The sequence below is a fragment of the Scomber scombrus genome, chromosome 4 (genome assembly GCF_963691925.1).
Source record: "Scomber scombrus chromosome 4, fScoSco1.1, whole genome shotgun sequence".
Taxonomy (NCBI): Eukaryota; Metazoa; Chordata; class Actinopteri; order Scombriformes; family Scombridae; genus Scomber; species Scomber scombrus.
Genome location: NC_084973.1, coordinates 28671373 through 28691418, shown reverse-complemented (window position 1 = coordinate 28691418; position 20046 = coordinate 28671373). Strand labels below are relative to the sequence as shown.

At 38.2% G+C, this 20046-nt stretch overlaps 1 protein-coding gene across 5 annotated transcripts in view; it reads left to right on the top strand.

The window, feature by feature from the left end:
* The window catches only part of slc4a4a (solute carrier family 4 member 4a), a 60894-nt gene that overhangs the window by 19149 nt on the left and 21699 nt on the right, over positions 1–20046 (top strand). For 2 of the 5 annotated variants that reach the window (XM_062417977.1, XM_062417978.1), the window contains 4 exons: positions 6892–7027; positions 9719–9879; positions 12459–12611; positions 15923–15999. In XM_062417977.1, the coding sequence (XP_062273961.1) occupies positions 6892–7027; positions 9719–9879; positions 12459–12611; positions 15923–15999 (527 nt within the window). Of the gene's footprint in view, positions 1–6891; positions 7028–9718; positions 9880–12458; positions 12654–14350; positions 14447–15922; positions 16000–20046 lie in introns of all 5 variants that reach the window. The other 3 variants (XM_062417979.1, XM_062417980.1, XM_062417975.1) reach the window with 3 other exon arrangements.

Below are 20046 nucleotides of genomic sequence, written 5' to 3'. Positions count from 1 at the left end.
TTCCTCTTTTGGATTCTTCTTAGTCTTCACTGAGTTGTCCCGAGTTGCCGAACCGTCAAAAACTCAGAGGAATATTTTGGTCCTTAGACAGTCTTTGTGTCACCCCCCCACCCCCCTTTTTTCTGTTAAATAATCTTCCCCCTTTATCTGACAGTAATTAGAAAATTACTCAGTGCTGATGACCCCTTTCCATTTATCAGACTCACTTTCAACAGATACCGAATGCTATGATTTTGTATCACTGAAGAATTTCTCTTTGGTAAAACTCAACTATTGATTCTTCTCTACTGAGTCTACTGCCTCGGAATAAAACAGACACAGAGATAAAAAAAAAGTACTTTCATTAGTGCACATGTACCAAAAACACTACAACTTCTCAGAAAACATGAATGAAAATCAATTCCCCTTAAGTGACTCTAAAGTCTAAAGGATAAGACAAAGTCCATCTCATTCATACCTGAATCTGCAGCTGCAGCTACTCACTAGTTGATATTTCTAATAGTACATTCTGTGTGGATTTAGATCTAAGATGATGAAGAATTAGCCATATTAGCTCAGTTGTAATTCATTTTTATGTACATAACTATTTATCGCTACCTAAAATTACATGTAAATATCAATTAGGTGCCTTAAGAGGTGTGGTGTCCATCTGGTCTCTATCCTAAAACCTCTGCTCGTTCAGTGGTATTTATCCTTACTGGTTGACATTGTACTCAAATTACATTTTTCTACCCTTGCATGCCTGTTTGAGAAGTTCATGTAACTCATGTCCTGCCTGTATTGGTTAAGTGGGTTAACAGAAAACACAGCAGGCAAGCAAAGGCACAAATTTAAAGATCTTTAAACATTTTGACTTTTAAATGTTGTCCTGTAATCTGTGGGTAACGCATAAAATAATTTTAACTATGTATTAATAATTAATTGTCTTACCTGCTATTTGCCATGTCAAAGATAAACACTTCAAAGGCTTAATTGCAAGACTAAAACACATTTGTATTTTCCATGATTTTGGTTAGATTCAGTTTGCTTCCAGTCAGGTCGCCCATTGAACACGTCATTAAAGTGAGCGGGTGACTGGGGAACTGAGTGTGTCATTATCCCGTAATTACCTCTTGTAACCACAGTGGCTGGTGATCATACAAGTTACAATTTACAACTTTAGCCAATTAATTATCCTGTGAACATTATCATACATTTGCACACTGAAGTTAATCAGTAATTTAAACACTTCATTTTTGTAGATCCAGTTGGTGTATTGTTGCCTTTCCTCTAGTTAAGGTGGGAAGATGCACCATGTTGGACAATGTCGTAATTTGACAGGAAAACTACACATTAAATGATGACTGAGAAGAATTAAGACTGTAATTGATTTACTCTTATTGCCAAATGATTGAATGATTCACAAAAATGCTCGTACTGTTGCCGAGCCTCCATGGACAATGGGGGTGTATTGATCCCTTTTGAAGTGTGTAGATAAACGTAAACCTGACCTGTGCTGTTTACAGTGAAAGCACACGTGAGAAAACGTGGTTGTACTTTCACTTTACATGGAAACAGTAAAGTAGTAACTTCATTCCTGCTTCTTTCCCCTCAGCTGGTATTTGTTACGTTCTCATCAGAGCTTGCCCACCTCAGCTATCACAACAAAATACCAGAGCTAGATGGTCTGGGTATAAATACTGTGCTCTCAATGAATCACCCTCAGGGTGTCACTCTGCATTCAACCCAATCCCTGTTTGCTGCCTGTGTGCTAGCTGCCCTGCATACTGAATGTCAGACTTTGTGGCATGAAAAAACAAAACAAAACCATTTCCTGTACTCTGAGCGATCCCCTGTTTGCTTTCAATGAGGTTACGCACAGTGGAATTATCATTGCATGTACAGTCAGAAACAATGAACTTGCTATTAGATCCCATGTAGCCCTTTACTGTGCTGAGGTTTTTCAAAAAGGTCAGAGGAGATGGAAGGTATTTGTGTAGGATGCATGTCAAGAGTGGGACTAAACAGGCCTTTAGTGGCAGTCACACTAAGCTTTCTGCCGGGCAGCGGGCATTCTTCCTCCATCCCCTATCCCATGAGCCTCTGCTGCTGGGACAAAGTCCTCTTTGTATGCCCATGGCTCTTGGCTAGAGCACACAGAGCTTTGAAATTGCGTTTGAACGATGGGATTTTCATTTCTATCCCTCCTTTTCGTGCTAGCTCTCACCCCTCTTTGCTTTCACTCTGCCCCGAACCTCACCCCCCTCCAACCCTCCTCACCCATCCCCACCTTTCTCTTAGCAACTGCTCGAGTGGGACAGTATTGCATTGACACCAGTACTGTGCTTGTTACCAGCTTTGGATAGCATGGCGAGACAGCATCAGTTTCTCATGGAGGATTAGAAAATCTGTCTTTGTCATGTATAATATTGATTAAAAAAATGCATCTAGGTGATCACTGTGTAAGAAGAAGCATCAAAACATTCAAATATTTAAAGGTTTTATTCTATAAGGTAAAATTTAGTCTCAATGTCACACATAATTTAAATGTTATCATGTCATTTATGCTACGTTACCTGCTCATAATTATTCAAAATTATTAACATATAAAGTTTATGGTTTGAACAGGCAGAAAAGTATGGATTCCAGTCTTTTATGATCATGTGCAAAGATTAGTTTATGCTAAATAGATCTGTTTCCTTCACCCAATATTATTTGTAAATTGTTGCTTTTTCTCGCACTTTGAGTTGCAATGATTAGTCTCCTTAATCTAGTAATTCCCAAAGTGTGATCTGGTAACCCCCAAGGGTCTTACAGGGGGATAAAAGGGGTCCCCAGCAAAAATGAGAACATTTTATTCTTACTATAATTCAATTCATAAGTGACACAACAGAATATATGACTGTTTTGGTACACTTTCTGTAATAAAATATCTAAAAGCAAAAATCGTATCAAATGGGTGTTGGTAGTCTAATTTGTGTTAGTTTGAGGGTCTTTGATGTGAAAAAGTTTGAGAATTACTGAATTAATTGATTGTCAATAACGGGCAATTATTTTGATTTTTTTCCCCCTCTAAGTCAAAATGCCAAAATTGTATCTTTCCAGCCTCTGAATTGTGAATATTCCCTGGCTTATTTAACCTTCTCCAATAGTAAACAGAATATTTTGGGTTGTAAACTCTTGTTTGGGGCAAAACAAAAGTCAAACAAAGTCATACAAATTATGAAACATAATACATTTACTGCGTGGCTCTTATTTGTTTACATTGTCCTAATATTAGACTTTTATATGACTTATACTGAATGAAGACACATTTAAAGGACACAGAAGTAGGTGCTATATGTGAACCTCCAGTACAGAACCAAGGTTTCGACCCCCACCTTGCACTGCTTACCATTGTTTGCATGTAATTTGGGAAATATAGGTATTTAAAAGCTCGTTCCAACTGTTTACTGTAATCAGTGTAAATCGCCCTGAATGAGAGCGTCAGCTGAATGTGTGAAACGCACATCTAAATTAGTCCAGTCAAGGTGCTATTAAACAGGTTGCGGTGACTTAAGCTAGTTGCAGCTTGTGGAAATGTGTGTGTGTGTGTGTGTGTGTGTGTGTGTGGGGGTGTGAGTATGTGTGCCAGCAGACAGTTTATCCCCTACCTAGTAATCTAACAGCTGCTTGTCTGGCTAGTACCTGCTGTTGTTGTTATTGTGCCGCTGAATACACGATAAGGAGAAACTTCAAGCCGTTACCTCATTAACCTTTGGCCAATAAACTATTGACTAAATGAATGAATGATACACTTAATAAGTATGTGGATACTGTAATGTTATAGGGTGATGTGTTGGTAAAAGTTAAGGAAAGTCCAGTTTAAAAGTCTCATGTTAGCCTCGATTATCATTCCCTTCTTCCCACTTTCACACCAACTTTATGTATAAGTCTCTAATGCCTGCAATGAAAAGTGATTTTCACATTTTATTGATGTTCCAATAATGTGCTAATTAATTAATTAATTAAACAATATGGCACATGTTAGGCTTGTGTCCCCTCTCACCTTTTGCAGATCATGCCAGACCTGCTAACCCTAAAGTTTTTGTATCCATGATAGTTAGAAGTATGTTTTCTCATGTTTGTTTTTTTCATAATGAGCACTGAATGACTGCATTTTGAGGAGTAAAAGCAGTCAAATGTAAATATATTTAGTAACTGTAGTCAAAACTCTTATGGCACAGCATTAGTAAGCTGTTATGTAATCAGTAGGCCTACAGGAGACTTTGTTATTATCCCTCACTCACACACACATATACACACACATAGATCATGTTCGCTTTTGGGGACATTACATAGACTTACATTCATTTCCTGGAGACTTATCCTAACCATAACCACTGACCCAAAAATCATCTTTTTTCCAGTTGGAGACACAGCTTTTGTCTCCAATTAGACAAGCTGTCCCCAATGAACTGGTCCCCATAAGTAGCCTATGACAGACCACACACACACACACACACACACACACACACACACACACACACACACACACACACACACACACAGAGATACATCCTCAATGACATAATGCAGTTGAGTTCATGCCCATAGCCTTAACCTGAACCCTAGAACCAGGTCCTGACTCTCAAACAGACCTTTTGAAAATGCCCCCTTCTCTCTCTCTCTCTCTCTCTCTCTCTCTCTCTCTTCTCTCTCTCTCTCTCTCTCTCTCTCTCTCTCTCTCTCTCTCTCTCTCTCTCTCTCTCTCTCTCTCTCTCTCTCTCTCTCTCTCTCTCTCTCTCTCTCTCTCTCTCTCTCTCTCCATCTCCATGCATAGTAGGAATGTGAATTTAAAGTTGTCATGCTGGACTTTAGTATTTTTCTGTAAACCAATAACTCAAGTCAGATTGAGAAATGTTGCAAAGGAACTGATGTATGTGGGGTTTTTTGTAATTACAGCATCCTTATCTCAGTCTTTATCGCCGTTTTGATTCTGACACGTGGTAACATAGCTCAAACAATCAAGACATTGAGTAGAAATCCAGGTGTTCAGCTTCATTTAAGATAATCAAATTTTTAAAAGCATTTAAACGTCAACTCCTTAAAGGTGTAGTCTGAAGAGTGTAGTAATTTGCAGCATGTTTTCTAAATGCTGTACATGTGTTGACAAACTGATGAAGTTTTCTTCTCATTTTGTATATTCTTAAGTTGCAGTGTATTGAGCTCTCAGGACCACTGTAAAATTCTTGTTTTTGTATTTTTCTATCTAAAAGTTTAATGAACGTATTCTCAAGTTATCAATTACATTCTTGGATGTTGCTCCAAATGAACCTGATGACCTGAATCGATAACCTCCATTGATGTCATCTTTATATACAGTCTGTGGTCAGAGATGTAATTTAAAGTAACATACAGCTATTTAAATGCCATCATGAAAACTAGACATACTGATTTAACATAGAATCATGTTTACTAACTTTTTTTAAAATATATAAAGTCTAGAGCCGTCAAAAATATCACATTTTGAACCTGAGACGTTAGCAGCATTTCTTCTCAGGGATTAATTTCGGTTTGCTCAGAGAGATAAAAATGATTTCTATCCACTCAGACTTTTCCCACAGAAGCTGCTGTCCAATATGACATGACTCGGCAAGTCTCTGACAGTGAATTTAGCCTTAGTAGACCTTTTTCACGGCCAACATTTTGACGTTATAGCAGGAAAACACAGGTGTTGGATGTTGGATGTTGGTGTTCTGCTTCATTAGTGGGTTACACCTGTGCTTTCCCTGCAATAAAATTGGTGTAAGTGGACAATGTTGAAGGCACGGTAAACTGTATTTAGGCCTACTCTGACTTCACATTGATCTCCATCAAGCAGCACCTGCACACAGGAAGAGGATCACAGTGAGTCAGGGTTTTTCTAACTAACGATGCTGTCATTTCGCTCATCTGATCTTTTTTTCCAAGAACAAGCAGCAGCTCTAATGATGCACCATGCACCAGTCTTACGTGGTTGTTTGCTGATGACAATTAACTTTGTGTGCAGTTTTCTACATGCATGGGCCTGCTTTCATGAAAAGGGGGGCAGTAATTACTTGCGGGCTCCCATTCAAAGTTCAAATAGACTTTCCACTTGTTAGAACAAAAAATGACGGTGTCAACCACTTGCAACGTGTTTGAATAGCACTGAAAAGTATTATTTATATTTCAATCCTGTTGAATTTCTCTTTGGCTCTTTTTTTTTTTTTTTTTTGTTTGGCTCAATAAATATTCAAATGAGAAGACAAGAGGAAGGAAAGCCAAGCCTCCGCTGAAGAATAGGCCAGTTTGTGAACCATTTCCTAATTGTTAATGAGGGGCTCCAGGGCAGCTTGCCAAGGCTGGAGGGCCAATGGGGAAGGCCTGTTTGAACAGTGAAGGAGGGGGGGGGATGTAGAGAGGGAGAAGGGGCTAGCTGTCGGGACACTGTCACTGAGGGGACCCCCTAAACCCCATCTGCCCCCTCCTACCTGGTTTACCAAGTGCTGGAGCAGGCAGCTGAGAGTGGCTGTCACTTCACCCGAGTAGAAGGACTTTAATGAGGGTCTAGCTGCTGCACTGGGGAACTCCTGCACTGGTGAGCTTGTGTTGCTTACCGATTGCTATCTGAGGAGCAAAGCTTGGGTCAGCTGATTCAGAGAGTGAAAGGGGGGTCACTGAGTTTTTTAAAGATGTCCAACAACAACAATAACCAAGAGGAGAAAGAGGAGATGGAAGAGGACACAGAGGAGAGAGGAGAGGAGTTCATAGTGAAAATCCCACCACCTCCACCTCCTCCTGAGGTCACTGCGAGAGGTCCAGCTGAGGAGGGGAAGTCGGTGCCCAAACCCTTGCCCAACGGGCAGCATTGCCAGCCTATGAACCGCAGTATTTTTCCTCTCTCCCCAGTCTCACCAGCAGCCGAGAGGATCCGTTTCATTCTTGGGGAGGAGGATGACGGCCCGGCGCCCCCTCAACTCTTCACCGAGCTGGATGAGCTGCTGTCGGTGGATGGGCAGGAGATGGAGTGGAAGGAAACGGCCAGGTAAGGACCTCAATGTCATTCTTAAGGCTTTCTCTCAAGTTCCTGTATTTAAACCTTCAGATTTGGATGGTTAAATTGAACCTGGTACTGCAGCTATGGTAAAAATCTGCTATTTGTCAATGTTTCTAAAACTTCAGATGGGTTTGAACAGCCTTCGTAGAGCCAAACTACCTCAATGATTTCACAAACGTTTGCCATCTTCAGTAATTTTGTCAGTTTAAAATCCACTTCAGTGTGCATTGCATTTGGAGCAGTGCAGTGCAAAAAGTGAGCATGCAGCCTTTCACAGGTTTCTCCTGTGTGGCCCGCTAGTGGGATGGGATGGTACGAGATGGGATGATTGTTTATACATCATTAGCGTTGGATGAGTGAAGCTCTCTCAGGGGGAAACTGGATTCCTGGGCTGCTGTTTGAGGCTCCAAATGAGTTGAATTGTTATCCTAACCTCTGACCAATTGTACTGTAGATAGAAGTTACATTTTGGTTCACTGTTGGTTGAATGATTTGTAGAGGAACTTGACTGAAGAACACTGCTGTCAGAGTCTTCCAGTATACTTTAAAATACTTTAACTCGAGTTAACTCTAAAGGCTTAACTTCTATTTAAACTTTTTACAGTCGACTTCAGCATTAAACATTTGTATTGATAGTTTGTAGAGATTCAGAAAGAAAGTTGTTATTTGATTTGGTAAAGATTATTACAGAGGGGCTTTAATTGCATAAATGTGTAATATTTCAAAATGTGGACCAACGACATGTCAGCCCTGCAGAATCAAGCCACTGGGAGCCTTTACTAACCTTCTCTTAACCTGGATTAGATCAAATATGTCAGTCAAAAATGCAAATGAGATGAGAGTGCATTACTGGCTTTGACACTGCGAACTTGGGAATTATGTTTCTGATCATGTCATGTCAACCAACCTGGAAAAAAACCCCAACTTAATCATCACAAATGAACCGACATTTTTATCTACATGGGATGATTTTATCAGCCAAATCAGATCAGAAGTAAAAAAAAAAAAAAAAAATCAAGAAAAGGCTTTATTAATAACCAAGGTGATTTCAGTTTTCCCACCAGGAAAAAAAAATTTCAGTCTGACAGATCTTACAACACTTGGCCACAAATGAATTACCACATTAAAACAGTTCAAGTACCAGAAATGAATACAAGAGGGTTAAAAAGCTCAAAAGAGCACCGAGCTTCCAGATCACTCTTAAAAACTGTTATCTTACTTATTTCTGAAGTGAAATTGAAATGAAATTGTTATATAATTGTATTTCTCACAAAAGGTTGAAATAAATCAATCTTGAATGTAACATGTCAAACTTATTATCACGCAAAGAACTGCAGAGATTAAGATCCTGGTGCAATGTTTAACCAAGAGCACTCTCAGGATTCAAAATGCATAAAAGATCTCACAAGTGCAGAGTTAGTGCTGGCTGCCTGCCAAGTGCAATTTTGGCAGCCAAGCGGACCAAATAAAACCCCTGGTATAGAAACAACTGCTCAGTACCAGTTCAGTTTTCTCACCCCACTGACTCTGAGGATGAGAGGGGAGGGAGGGGGGAGTGATTAAAAAAAAAACATGAAAGTGATGAAGCTGCATCACAGGTCAAGCGTTGATTTATGATTTAATTATTGATCAAAAACACAAAAGAAAGTATTGAATTCATACAGATTGGAAACACTAATTGAAAATGCAACAATATGACCTTTTGTCACCTGTTGCATGCCTGGCAGACATCACTTAATTGGACTTTAATGAGAAACATTACAGTAGTGACAAAAAGACAGTTTTGATGTGCTACTACTTATGCAATGATACAAGGCAATTTCAGTTTTATCACTCAAAACAACTTGCCTTTGAATTTATAAATACTTTGGACATGTTGTCACTCATTTTTTATTGATGTTTCTTATTTCCACTTTCCCAGAGCTTGGAGCCAAGTTCACATAATCTCTACCCACATGATGATAATCTTTTTTTAGATATCTTCTTTTCCTATTTTCAGACTTTTGATTATCTAACATGATTTGTGTGTTCAGTGAAATAGTGATGGGTGCTGTTTAGATTTGTGAGGCAGCTACAAAGCATGAAATCTGTATAAGGGTCAATAGTCAATAGTCAAAGGGTCAATAAAGGCACGAATATCTTGCACACATTATTTTTTTGTGGACCCAGCATAACATTTCTGCTTTTAATCCATTTTGAGAGAATATATTAGAGGATTATGGTAAAAATGTCTAAGTGGTGTAACCATAAAAACTTTGTACCAAATAATTCAACTTGCTTAAAAACACTAAATTCTCAATAAAACACCATATCAACTAGTTTGGCATGATCTTACATTATAACTTTTTATATTAAATAAAGGTAATGGAATACAATTGTTTTAAATATTGAATTTAATAAAATTATTTGTATAAGTACACAAATTGACATCACCTCTAAGTCTGTCTTGCTTGTGAGACACAACTCCATACAGACCAAAGGCTTTTTATGATTTAGGATTTAAGTCCAGTTATTAAAATGTCATTATATTTGTAGATTGAGTTGTTAGCATGTTAATATGTTGTTTGTCCTGTGGTGACTGTCCTCTCATGTCTCAATGAGAATTACACTTGCTTACCAAAGCTGATGTTATAGAAAATTAGCTTAATCTCTTGTCTCCTTTTTAAAAAATCTCTCCAGGTGGATCAAGTTTGAGGAGAAGGTAGAGAAGGGTGGTGAACGCTGGAGTAAACCGCACGTGGCCACGCTGTCCTTACACAGCCTGTTTGAACTGCGGACATGCATAGAGAAAGGCACCATCATGCTGGACATGGAGGCTTCCACTCTGCCTCAGGTTGTCGGTAAGTTTGACTCTGGTCGCCTCTTCTAGTCGAACATCTATGAAGCTAATGAACATGATTTGATCTATTTAGCAACCAGAAGTATAGAAGTGGAACCAAATGATAGAATTAGTGAAGGATAACAACAGAAGTTGTTTTAATGTAGCAACATTACCTTCAATAATATATAATACTATTACACAAGCTGGCCATTGTCACCTTTAAAATGGTAGTAAACAGTTTTAATTGATGATATAATAATATTATTTAATTCTGACCTTTTATCCACAATTATACTCATAGTAATTATTATGGATAATGACACAAACTGTTTTAGATTTGATAGATTATGTTTAACTGGTAACATTTTATTCCAGCAATGTCCATTTGTTGCATTACATTATATACATTGTTATATTGCTTATATGTACTATATCTTATGTTATACTACTTTGAGTTACCCAAACATAATAAAAGGTTCATTATTCTTTTGATGCTTGAAGTTATGAGTTATAGGGTAGGAAAAAAAAGTTTTGACAATGACTATTTTGTAGTTATACTATTAAATATAACTCAATTTGTTGATTAAAAACATAATAGTAAGAATACATGAATTAGCACAAAATACATAATAAAATAAATAAATAATGAAATAAATAATACAATTTATATGGGAATATTTTTATGATTTGACCATTTACTTATTCTTTATTAAACATTGTTACCTGGGACGGAGCAGGTGAACCCAAATGCAGACAATGAACAGGGATATGATAAAAAGGTATATATTGTAAAGGCTGGGGAAAGGGAATGTAGGTCTGAGGAAGAAGCTCGGGTTGATAACTACGAACGAAGACTGGTGCAGGTAGCTGGGAAACTGGAGCTGAGGAGCGAAGATCCAGGGCACGGAGGCAAAGTTGACAAGACAAGATAAGACAAAGGGATTGAAGTCAGGGGAGACCAAACTGCAGGAGACAGGAAACAGGAAACAGGGTTAGGCACAAGAAAACTAGATAAATGCAGGTGAAATGTAGCTGACTAACTAACACTGACTAAAGCAGAGTGGTAGTGGCAGAGTTGGGTATTTGTAGAAAGGTTCATAACGGTGATGAGGTGCAGCTGGTGTGACTCCGGCACACCTGTCTCCACTCACGCAATCAACACACACACAAACACAGGGACAGAGAGAGAGAGAGAGAGAGAGAGAGCCATTGATAAAAGGACAGCAGGTTAAGGAGATGCAAAATTATAACACACTTTGTTTTATTATTGCTGTGTAATACCTGATGAATGACAATATCTTCATCTGTGGAGCAAGAACCTATCTGCCAGTTTGATTTTTGGGTTTTTTGGTCTGTGGTGTTGCGTTTAGGTTTATGTCTATCTATATCTATCTATCTTTTTTTTAAGAGTAACAAAAGGCCAGAGCTCAGGTCAAGACCTTAATGCATTGCTTAATAGAACGCTAGTGGACTCAAATGGTAGCTTGTGAAGGGCCACATAAAAAACTTCCTAATCTGAGGACTGCCAACCCTCCTCCGTTGCTCTGAGATGATTATGTCTCTCTCTCTCTGCCCTCCTCATCTCATGCCACCACCCCAACGTTTTTGTCTGCATGAGGGAGCAGGAGGAAGAGTTACCACTAGGAGTGATTAATGTGAAGTAATTGACTGTGCTGCACGGACTGTACAGGCCGAGCGGAGCTGGGCCTCTTGATTTGAGGCCAGCCGACTTGACTGATGGGCCATTAACAGCACTACCTCTCCACAAGAGGAGAAAACTCCCCGAGGCTGCTATCTGTCAGCATTCAGGCTTCTGACCTTCTTTTTAAAAATAGGCTAGACCTTGTGATTGAGCCATTTCATGATGCCACAAAGACTCTCATACAGGAGCGTTACAGACTGGGAGGCACTAATTGTCTCCTCACAAGTATGAAGAGACTTTTTTTTGTGTGATGACTTAGCTGTTTGCTTTAAGTGATGCTGTTACTATATTAAGACTGTTGGATAAAAGGCTGCACGGAGGGGAAGAAATAGACACAAAATGACAACTTCATTTGAAAGTACAGCAGAATTTACCTTCACACAACACAATAGTTTTTTTTAGTTCATTTATTTGTTTTTTTATTGCTTTATTTTTAATAAATAGTTAAGTATTGTTGCTACTTAAAGCTTTATAGAAAACATTGGTCTATAAATGCTTGATAAATTCATGTCAACATTTAGTTAAGTGCTAAAGAAATTAGCTAATTTAATCTATAACAATTCTGATAAATGAGTAAATGGTTTTATATTGCATGTTAGATAAATGTACAAATCATTTTGTTTTTTTACTCAGTGTTTTGTTGCTGTAAATTCAATAAATGTGTGTTTTTAACTGTTTGTCAGACAAAATATGCAATTATAAGACTTCTTTTTGGATGCTTTTAAATTGGGAATTTGTGTTTTTTTTCAGACATAATTCAAAATCAGTTAGAGCGCAATGAAAATAAATCATTGGTGCTCGGATATAATAATGCAGTTTATCATGTCTTAAAGTCTCATTAAACTCATTTTTCCTCCTCTTCTTCCTCTCTCTTTCTCTCATCTCTGTATCTTCAGAGATGATCACCGACAACCAGATAGAGTGCGGCCAGCTGAAGGCGGAACTGAAGGACAAGGTGATGTACACGTTGCTACGGAAACATCGTCACCAAACCAAGAAGTCCAACCTGCGTTCCCTGGCTGACATCGGCAAGACAGTCTCCAGTGCAAGTAGGCTGTTTTCCAACCAGGAGAACGGTAATACTTATGCCAGTTTGGTGCAGTCTTCTTTTGTTTTTAAAAAAACAACAACAACAAAAAACAGCTATTTTGCTTCATAATTCATTCATTTATTCACACCTGCGTTACTGGGTTGAATTAACTTTTTTTTTTGGGTCACTTTAATTTGTGACGTGAGGTGAATGCTGAATTTTTAGGGCAGTGCGAAACACCACAGGGTGATAAGGGGCACACTGCTGCCCTCCTCTGCATGAACCCACAAATGTGGCACCAAAGTAGTTCAGAATCAGTACCAGCTTGTGCTTATTAGTTTATATTTGTACTTTATCAGAACATTTGGCCCTACTACAATAATTTTGAAGTGTTAATATCAAGAAGAAACACAAAAAAACCTTCATATTACTTCACTGCTCACTAAAGCTTTGCAACTCGTGAGCTCTTAGTTCATATATGTCTTTTGCTATTTAATCATAAACCACCAGTGTTATCACTTTCATGACACTATTAATATACTAACTATAGTCCACTAACTGCATTCAGAGGATGCATCAAATTCCACTGAGCAGGAAAAGTAAACGTCTGTCAGCACCTGTAAAAGCAGGTGGAGCTACTTTCAAATTGACTTTCAACACTGAAGATATGGAATTTATGACACTGGTGATAAAAGTCCAAGGCTAAATGAAATCATAAAACACCCCCAGTGTCTATCATTTAACGCAGTAAAAAACATAATCAAAAAGTTCATTATTTGTTTTTTTTTTATGTGATTTATTTGTTATTCAGCTTTAGCAGACTTTAACTCTTCTTTTCAGCACACAGGACGGGCTGTCACTTTATTTCATCTCAAACAAAATGATAACAAGATGAACTTATTTCACATTCATGCAAAAAAAAAGAAGGAAAAATACAGAAAGAAATTGGCTTATGAGACGCATTTTAATGTGATTGTAGCTGCTGATGTATGAAATGGATTAACCATGTATCTAGTGCATTCTGCATATCATATCCTTGAGTGGAGTTTAGGCAAATTTAACAACTATAAATAAATATTTCTCTCTAGAAAAGCTGATCAAATCTCAAATAGCAGCAAACAGCATTTCACACACATGGGAAAAAGTGACAGCCCTTCAGCACACTCATATCTAATAGACTTTAATAACAAATGTGTATGAGTGCTTTGATTGAGTAACTAGATGTTTCACTGTTTTGACAATGTAATTGATCTGTTGCCAGTCATGGGTCTTTGGAAAGATAAAAGCTATTTATTACCTGCTGTCATATTAATAAAACAGGTTCATGAGTATCAAAAGAAAAGCAGCGGTCAGATGGAAACTCACCACATAAAAAGCCTCTTATCGAGATCACAGTACAGCGATAAAGAGCGTCACTGATAATCATTAATTGATTACAACTTTGCGAGGATAAAGTACATCATAGGATTTATTAAAATACTTTATAACTCATCTCTTTCCAATGACCCATGGTCTGATTTAATGAGACTACTATTCATGCCTCACTCTTATACCCTGCACAGCTTGTTAAAAATACAGAATAATCATGTGCAAATCTTTTAACATCTAATTATCCTGCTAACATAAACACTTGCTTTGGTGAAGTGGGCTTGTCTATCAACTCTTCTGTGTCATCTCTCCCTTCCATCTCTTTTTTTCCCCCCTCCTTTTCTTGCTGCCCTGGATTGGGGTTTTATAACCTGCTGCTGCTACTAAAAGCCCGTAGTCCTCTTGAGAACTCTGTAACTTGCCTGTCGGGTCGCATCTCAATGGAGGACTTGCAGACCCAAAGGAGTACCAGCATGGACTGGCTTAGTAAGTTTGACTGGAACCAGTTCACGCTGCAGACCATCGACATCAGTTCTGAGTCTACGTTTTCCTCCATGAGTACAGAAACAATAACTTTTGAGTTTTGACCACACCAAGTTTCTGGTGTATTTGGCTTTCTTTCTAATTATATAATCGACTTCAAAATAACCGCATTAGCTCAACCAATCTGTTTAGACACCAAAGTCATATGTTTGCCATTAGTTGGATGATGAGGCCTCGGTATCTCATTGTCTGCAGGTGAATTGGAAAATGACAAAGAGCAGAAAACATGAAATATTTGTGGAAACAATCAATCAGAACTGAGAAATGATGAGCTGCAGTTTGAACGTAGCCACAACAAACCCTTGTGGTGTAACAGTAGAATAATAATTTGATGTGCTTTATAGAGTAGTGATGCTGAATAAATACCTTTTCTCATAGTGTAGCTGTTACAGTTTAGACTTTTTAAATTTACTTTAGTGGATTATTTCCATCCCTTTATAGCTGTAGATGGCTAAGACCCTGTAAATAAATTCACTATTTTAGTTATTTTATTCAATCCTCAAGTAGTGCAACCTGTGAGCGCAATATATATTTTTTTATCAATCATTTTTTCATCATATTTATTTATACTGGCTGCATCATACTGTCAACAATAGTATTACCCTCAATGCTTAGGGGGGGCAGAAGTGACAATCCATATGAAAGTGTACAGTGGCATCAGAATTTGCTCTCGTGGAGATGTGCATCTCTCCGGATATCGTCTCGTATCTCTTTACAGCTTCAGGACTGCAGCCGGGTCACGTGTCTTCTGTCAGACCTGTGACGCTGGAGTTTGACAAGCCGAAACCAAAAGTCAGCAGAGCATCAATCAGAGTCTCTGCTGTTCACCGGCCTCAGAGGAGACAGGCCCTTAGTGGAAGAGTTTGATGTGAAATTCAGACGTTAAAGACGATCAGATATTCCTATGTATGGGTATCCAAATAGTCAACATTGTAGTAAGAGTGGCACTCTGTTATACAGTATTTACCATTTCTAAAACCACAGTTTATTTTCTTACAGTCTGATGTAGCAAACAGTTTGTCATATTTAGATTATTAGCTAATTTAGTATCTGCTGCAATTTCCAATCGCTCATTTTCTTTATAGATCTGAGTATCGTCCCATTCGGTCACTCAGTTAGCATCTGAGTGAAATCCTGCATAAATATTCTTCTCAGCTAACCTTAAAATGTAAATTGAAAATGTGCCATCCTTTACTAACAGGTGACGGTTAATGTTAAAGCTAAATTTCTTTCTGTTTTACGGTTTGCATGAAGATCGTTGTTGTCTTGTTTTTGGCGTTGCTTGGGGAGTGAACTGTCTGGGCCACTGTCTTTTCTTGGGTCACTGCCGTCCTCTTTTTTTTTTTTCTCCGTTCAGTTCTCATATCCTGGTGAAGGTGAAGCTGGTTTAACTGTTTAGGATTGGTGTTTTTTTAACAGATAGTCCAACCACAACTCACCGGAACCTGACGTCCAGCAGCCTGAACGACATTTCAGACAAACCGGAGAAAGAACAGGTGAGTCAGCTCGATGGTAGTAAAGTCAGACTGTGTGCAGGGCATTTTACTCTGTAGGTGGTGAAGCTGGTGTTACTATAGCCTTGCTGTAAATTTAAAACACATCCCTACAGACACGAAACAGATAATTACATGTTTTGATGAACTTATAAATAGTTGTGACCATGTTATAGTAGTGAGTCTATTTCCGTCAAGATTTAAGTCTATGAGAGTCAACTTAGTTGTACCAGATAAATCAATAAGCTGTGGATATGATGACATTGTTTGCCAGCTCTTGAAAGCCCGCAAGTTTTGACAAAAATAAGCAACGTTTTAAACTAGATGTTTTAGATGAAAATTAAGCTCAGAATCAGAATTTTAGAAATAATTTATCAGAAAATTATGTTTTCAGTAGCTTTTTCAGTTTTTTCAGACTGAAAATAAATAAAGAATATAAAAATATAGCAACATTTAATTACAGCTTAGTGAGTGGGGTGTTGGTTCAGTCAGTTTCAGATGAGATTAAAGGAGTAGTACACCCAAACTTTTACAGCTTGAGACCCAAAAGAGAAATTTGGTGTCTCACCCAGGACCCAAACTTACAAAAATTCATCAGGAACATCTACATTTATAAACTACTGATAAAGAACACAAGAAACCATTAATTTAAAATGAATTAATATATAAAATATTTCATTATAAAAGTACATGACAGCAGTAATCAAATTTGCTGTGTGTAATGTCATAAAGTCTGTACATAACATTTTGAAACACTTTTAATTGAACAAACAAACAAACATGTTCTACTCTCATTTCTATTTCTCACCCCTTTCTCAGCTTTCCCTTTCTTACCCTCTGTTTGTCCCTCAACCTTAAACCTCAACATTGAGCAAAAATCTTATTAATTTTAATCTGCATAATATTTATCCTATGGAACAATGAAATCTAATGAGAGGTATGCAACAGGTTGAAGTTTTCAACCAGCTGACTTGGTTTTTGAAAGTGCTATCCTGAAGTTATGCTGAGCATTTAGGTTTTTTTTCTATATTTGTTTTTCAGGTATGCTAGAGTAGAAAAACTCAGGTTCACATAAGTATGTGGTGCCAAACTGAATCAACACATTTCCAGATTTCTGAGCCAAGCAGGAGAACTCTACCTGCTAGAAATGAGCAATCCAAACCTGTGGGAGGATGATTGTTTTACTGCCAGTCTTGACCTGCAGTGTGACCAGCAGCACTAACTCTGTCTGACTTAGACACAGCTCTAGTGATGGCACAGCTTGTGAGGGATACTTCACCCACTGGAGGTTTTAGATCCCTGCGAATCAGGAAAGTAGCATTTAAAGTTCTCCTGTAGGCCAAACATGTGCTCAACTATGTTCTGCTTCACAGAGAGTCACTCAGGAGAACACAGATAAGATCGATACCGCTCATATCTGTACAATAAATATGAAGCTCAGCAGCTATTTAGGTCAGCTTAGCACAAAGACTATAAACAGGGAAACGGCTCTGTCCAAAACTAACTAAAAGTGCTCTTGTACACTTTTACAGTCATATTAATGAATGAGCTTTAAAAGTGTGTTTCAACACGATGACAGAATCTTAAGGCAGGCATTGAGAGGCCAACCTTCACCTTTGCAGCCTTGATCTAGCTTCATCGACTGCAGAGCTGAAGAAACCAGTCAGAGCGAGCAGCATGCAGTCGCTGGCTCAGATCACAGATAGCATTGTCTAAAGTACATTGTTCAGACTTTGCTGTCATCACTCAGCCTGCCCCAGCTGCTGTGAACCTGCTACAGCCAAGTCTGTAAAACTATATTCAGCTTACTTGCGTAAAAATCTCTGCTCCGCTCTGCAGTTTGTTGAGTCTGTCGTAAAAGTGAATAAACTTTTCCTTTAATGGACAGTGAGTGTGGAGCTTCTGTAGCGAGAGGGAGGGTGTCAGTGAGGACAATGCTTAGGCTCAGAATGATATCGGGTATAATGAATAACAGAGAAAGGGAGAGCAAGGTGAGAAAGATAGAATTAATGATTAATTTATAATGGAAAGTACACACCCAAACACTCACCTGTGCTCTCCCAGTCTTTTCCAGTCCATTTCCACTACTTTACAATACACCAGGCCGTTATCTGTCACACCTAGAGGAGATATCAGTGTGAGGTTTTTTTTTTCTCTTACCTCACAGTGTTTATCTTTGAATTTCCATGCTGAATTTGTGGCATCTTTACTTCTCCTTTTGCCCTCTGGTAACTGTATAGTTCACAGTTCACACTATCTTATCTGTCTTTCTTATATGTGAACGTTGGTTTCTGCCAGAATACTACAACACCAACCGCCTGCAGAGAGCATCGCTTGCTTTTACTACAGTGCAGCAGATGATTGTAGTCCTATATAATAATCTTTAATAATGATTATCTTTATTTATAGAGCGCTTTTATGAACTCTTGTTACAAAGTGCTTCAACACAGAGCATCAAATTAAAACTGGCAGGTCATACAAAGCACAAACAAAACTGGCCAATTAAAACAAATACATTAAATATGAGAAAAGTGCAAACAGGTATCAGGGTAGTAGAATTAAGATGTATATGAATGTGATTGGACAGTGCTGTATTGAAGTGTATAACCTAAGTATGTACTTCATAGTTGGTTAGATGTGATGTTGCGGTAATTCTGCTGGGATAAAAAGCACAGTATTCATTTAGTAATGCTTGTGAATAGATTTATTCACCATACAATTCCCATTAGTTCTGCTATTCCCACTCACTCAAACTAAACTACTAAACTCCATTGATTATGATTGTGGAATACTTAGATTACCACAATTCACAGCACCCATTGGTTCATATGCTCTCATGCCTCTGAGAGAGGAGAATTAGGTCAGACTGATACAGTTAGTCTTCCTGTGAGACAGACAGATAGAGCAGGAGAAAGACAACTGGACAGGAAGGACATCTCCTGAGCTGAAACGCTTCTACACCCACTCAGCCTATAAATACATTCAGACGTTTCCTCCGTGGGCTGACGTGCACTGACCATTCTCACACTGGCTTCATGTTTGAGAACTTAACAATAGAGATACGATAGGCATGGAGATAAGAGCTTGGCAGATTCACATCCAAGAACTGGAGAAAGATTAGAGGTGCATAGGTGAATTATGAACACTGTAAAGCTCATATGAATTATAACTCATAATGGCTCATAATTGGGTTGTTGGACTGTCCAGAAGGCCTACATTGTGTACTGTAGTTAAAACGTTTAATCTATTTTGTGAAGAGTTTTATGATGTATGCATAAGTCTCAGTAACTTGCCTATTCTCAGTTTTCCCATCAAACTACTTTCCCTTAAAACTACAAATTATCCAAATGACAAAATGTATAGGCCTATGCATTGTTTCTAGTCAAGCATATAGTTTTTTTCTCCGTGTTTTAAGACATCTATCTTTACGTTTTTTGCTACTATCCCAACAAAACTGGGGTGAATGGAGCTTATTTTGTGGTGTTGAAAATATATATAACATTTTTTTTCCAAAATTCAGCAGCAAGGTGTCTTTTTGCTGCCAAAGCAGCACTGCCAGACTAACGAGGAAACAAGTATTTTAACACTCCACAGCTGTCCTCAGCTCTCTTTAGTTTTAGAACCAATGAAAAAAATTACAAAAGAAAACAAAAAATATTTTTTGTCCATAAAGCCTTACATGTTACCATAGACTGTATATAAGAAAGCATGCTACACACGTTTGTCCAATATCCAAAATACAAATTGTGAAAAATCCATCAGGTCTCATATGTTGTCCCACTTTGGTCATGCTTTTGATCTTTCAGAGGTGAAGAAGCGGACAGTTAACATATGTAAAATACAGTGAAAGTAATTCATTAACTCAGTTTTAAGTTCTTATGTGCCAAGTGTACTTCATGTCTGACATAGTTGAATTACTGCGTCATGCCAGTTCAGTTAAATAGGGACAGGAACAGATTGAGGTATAGATTACACGAGCAGTGTGGTGTGCATTAGCAGTGATCGGACACAGGTCAGGGTGCGCTGTTACGCAGGTTTAACCTCTCGATT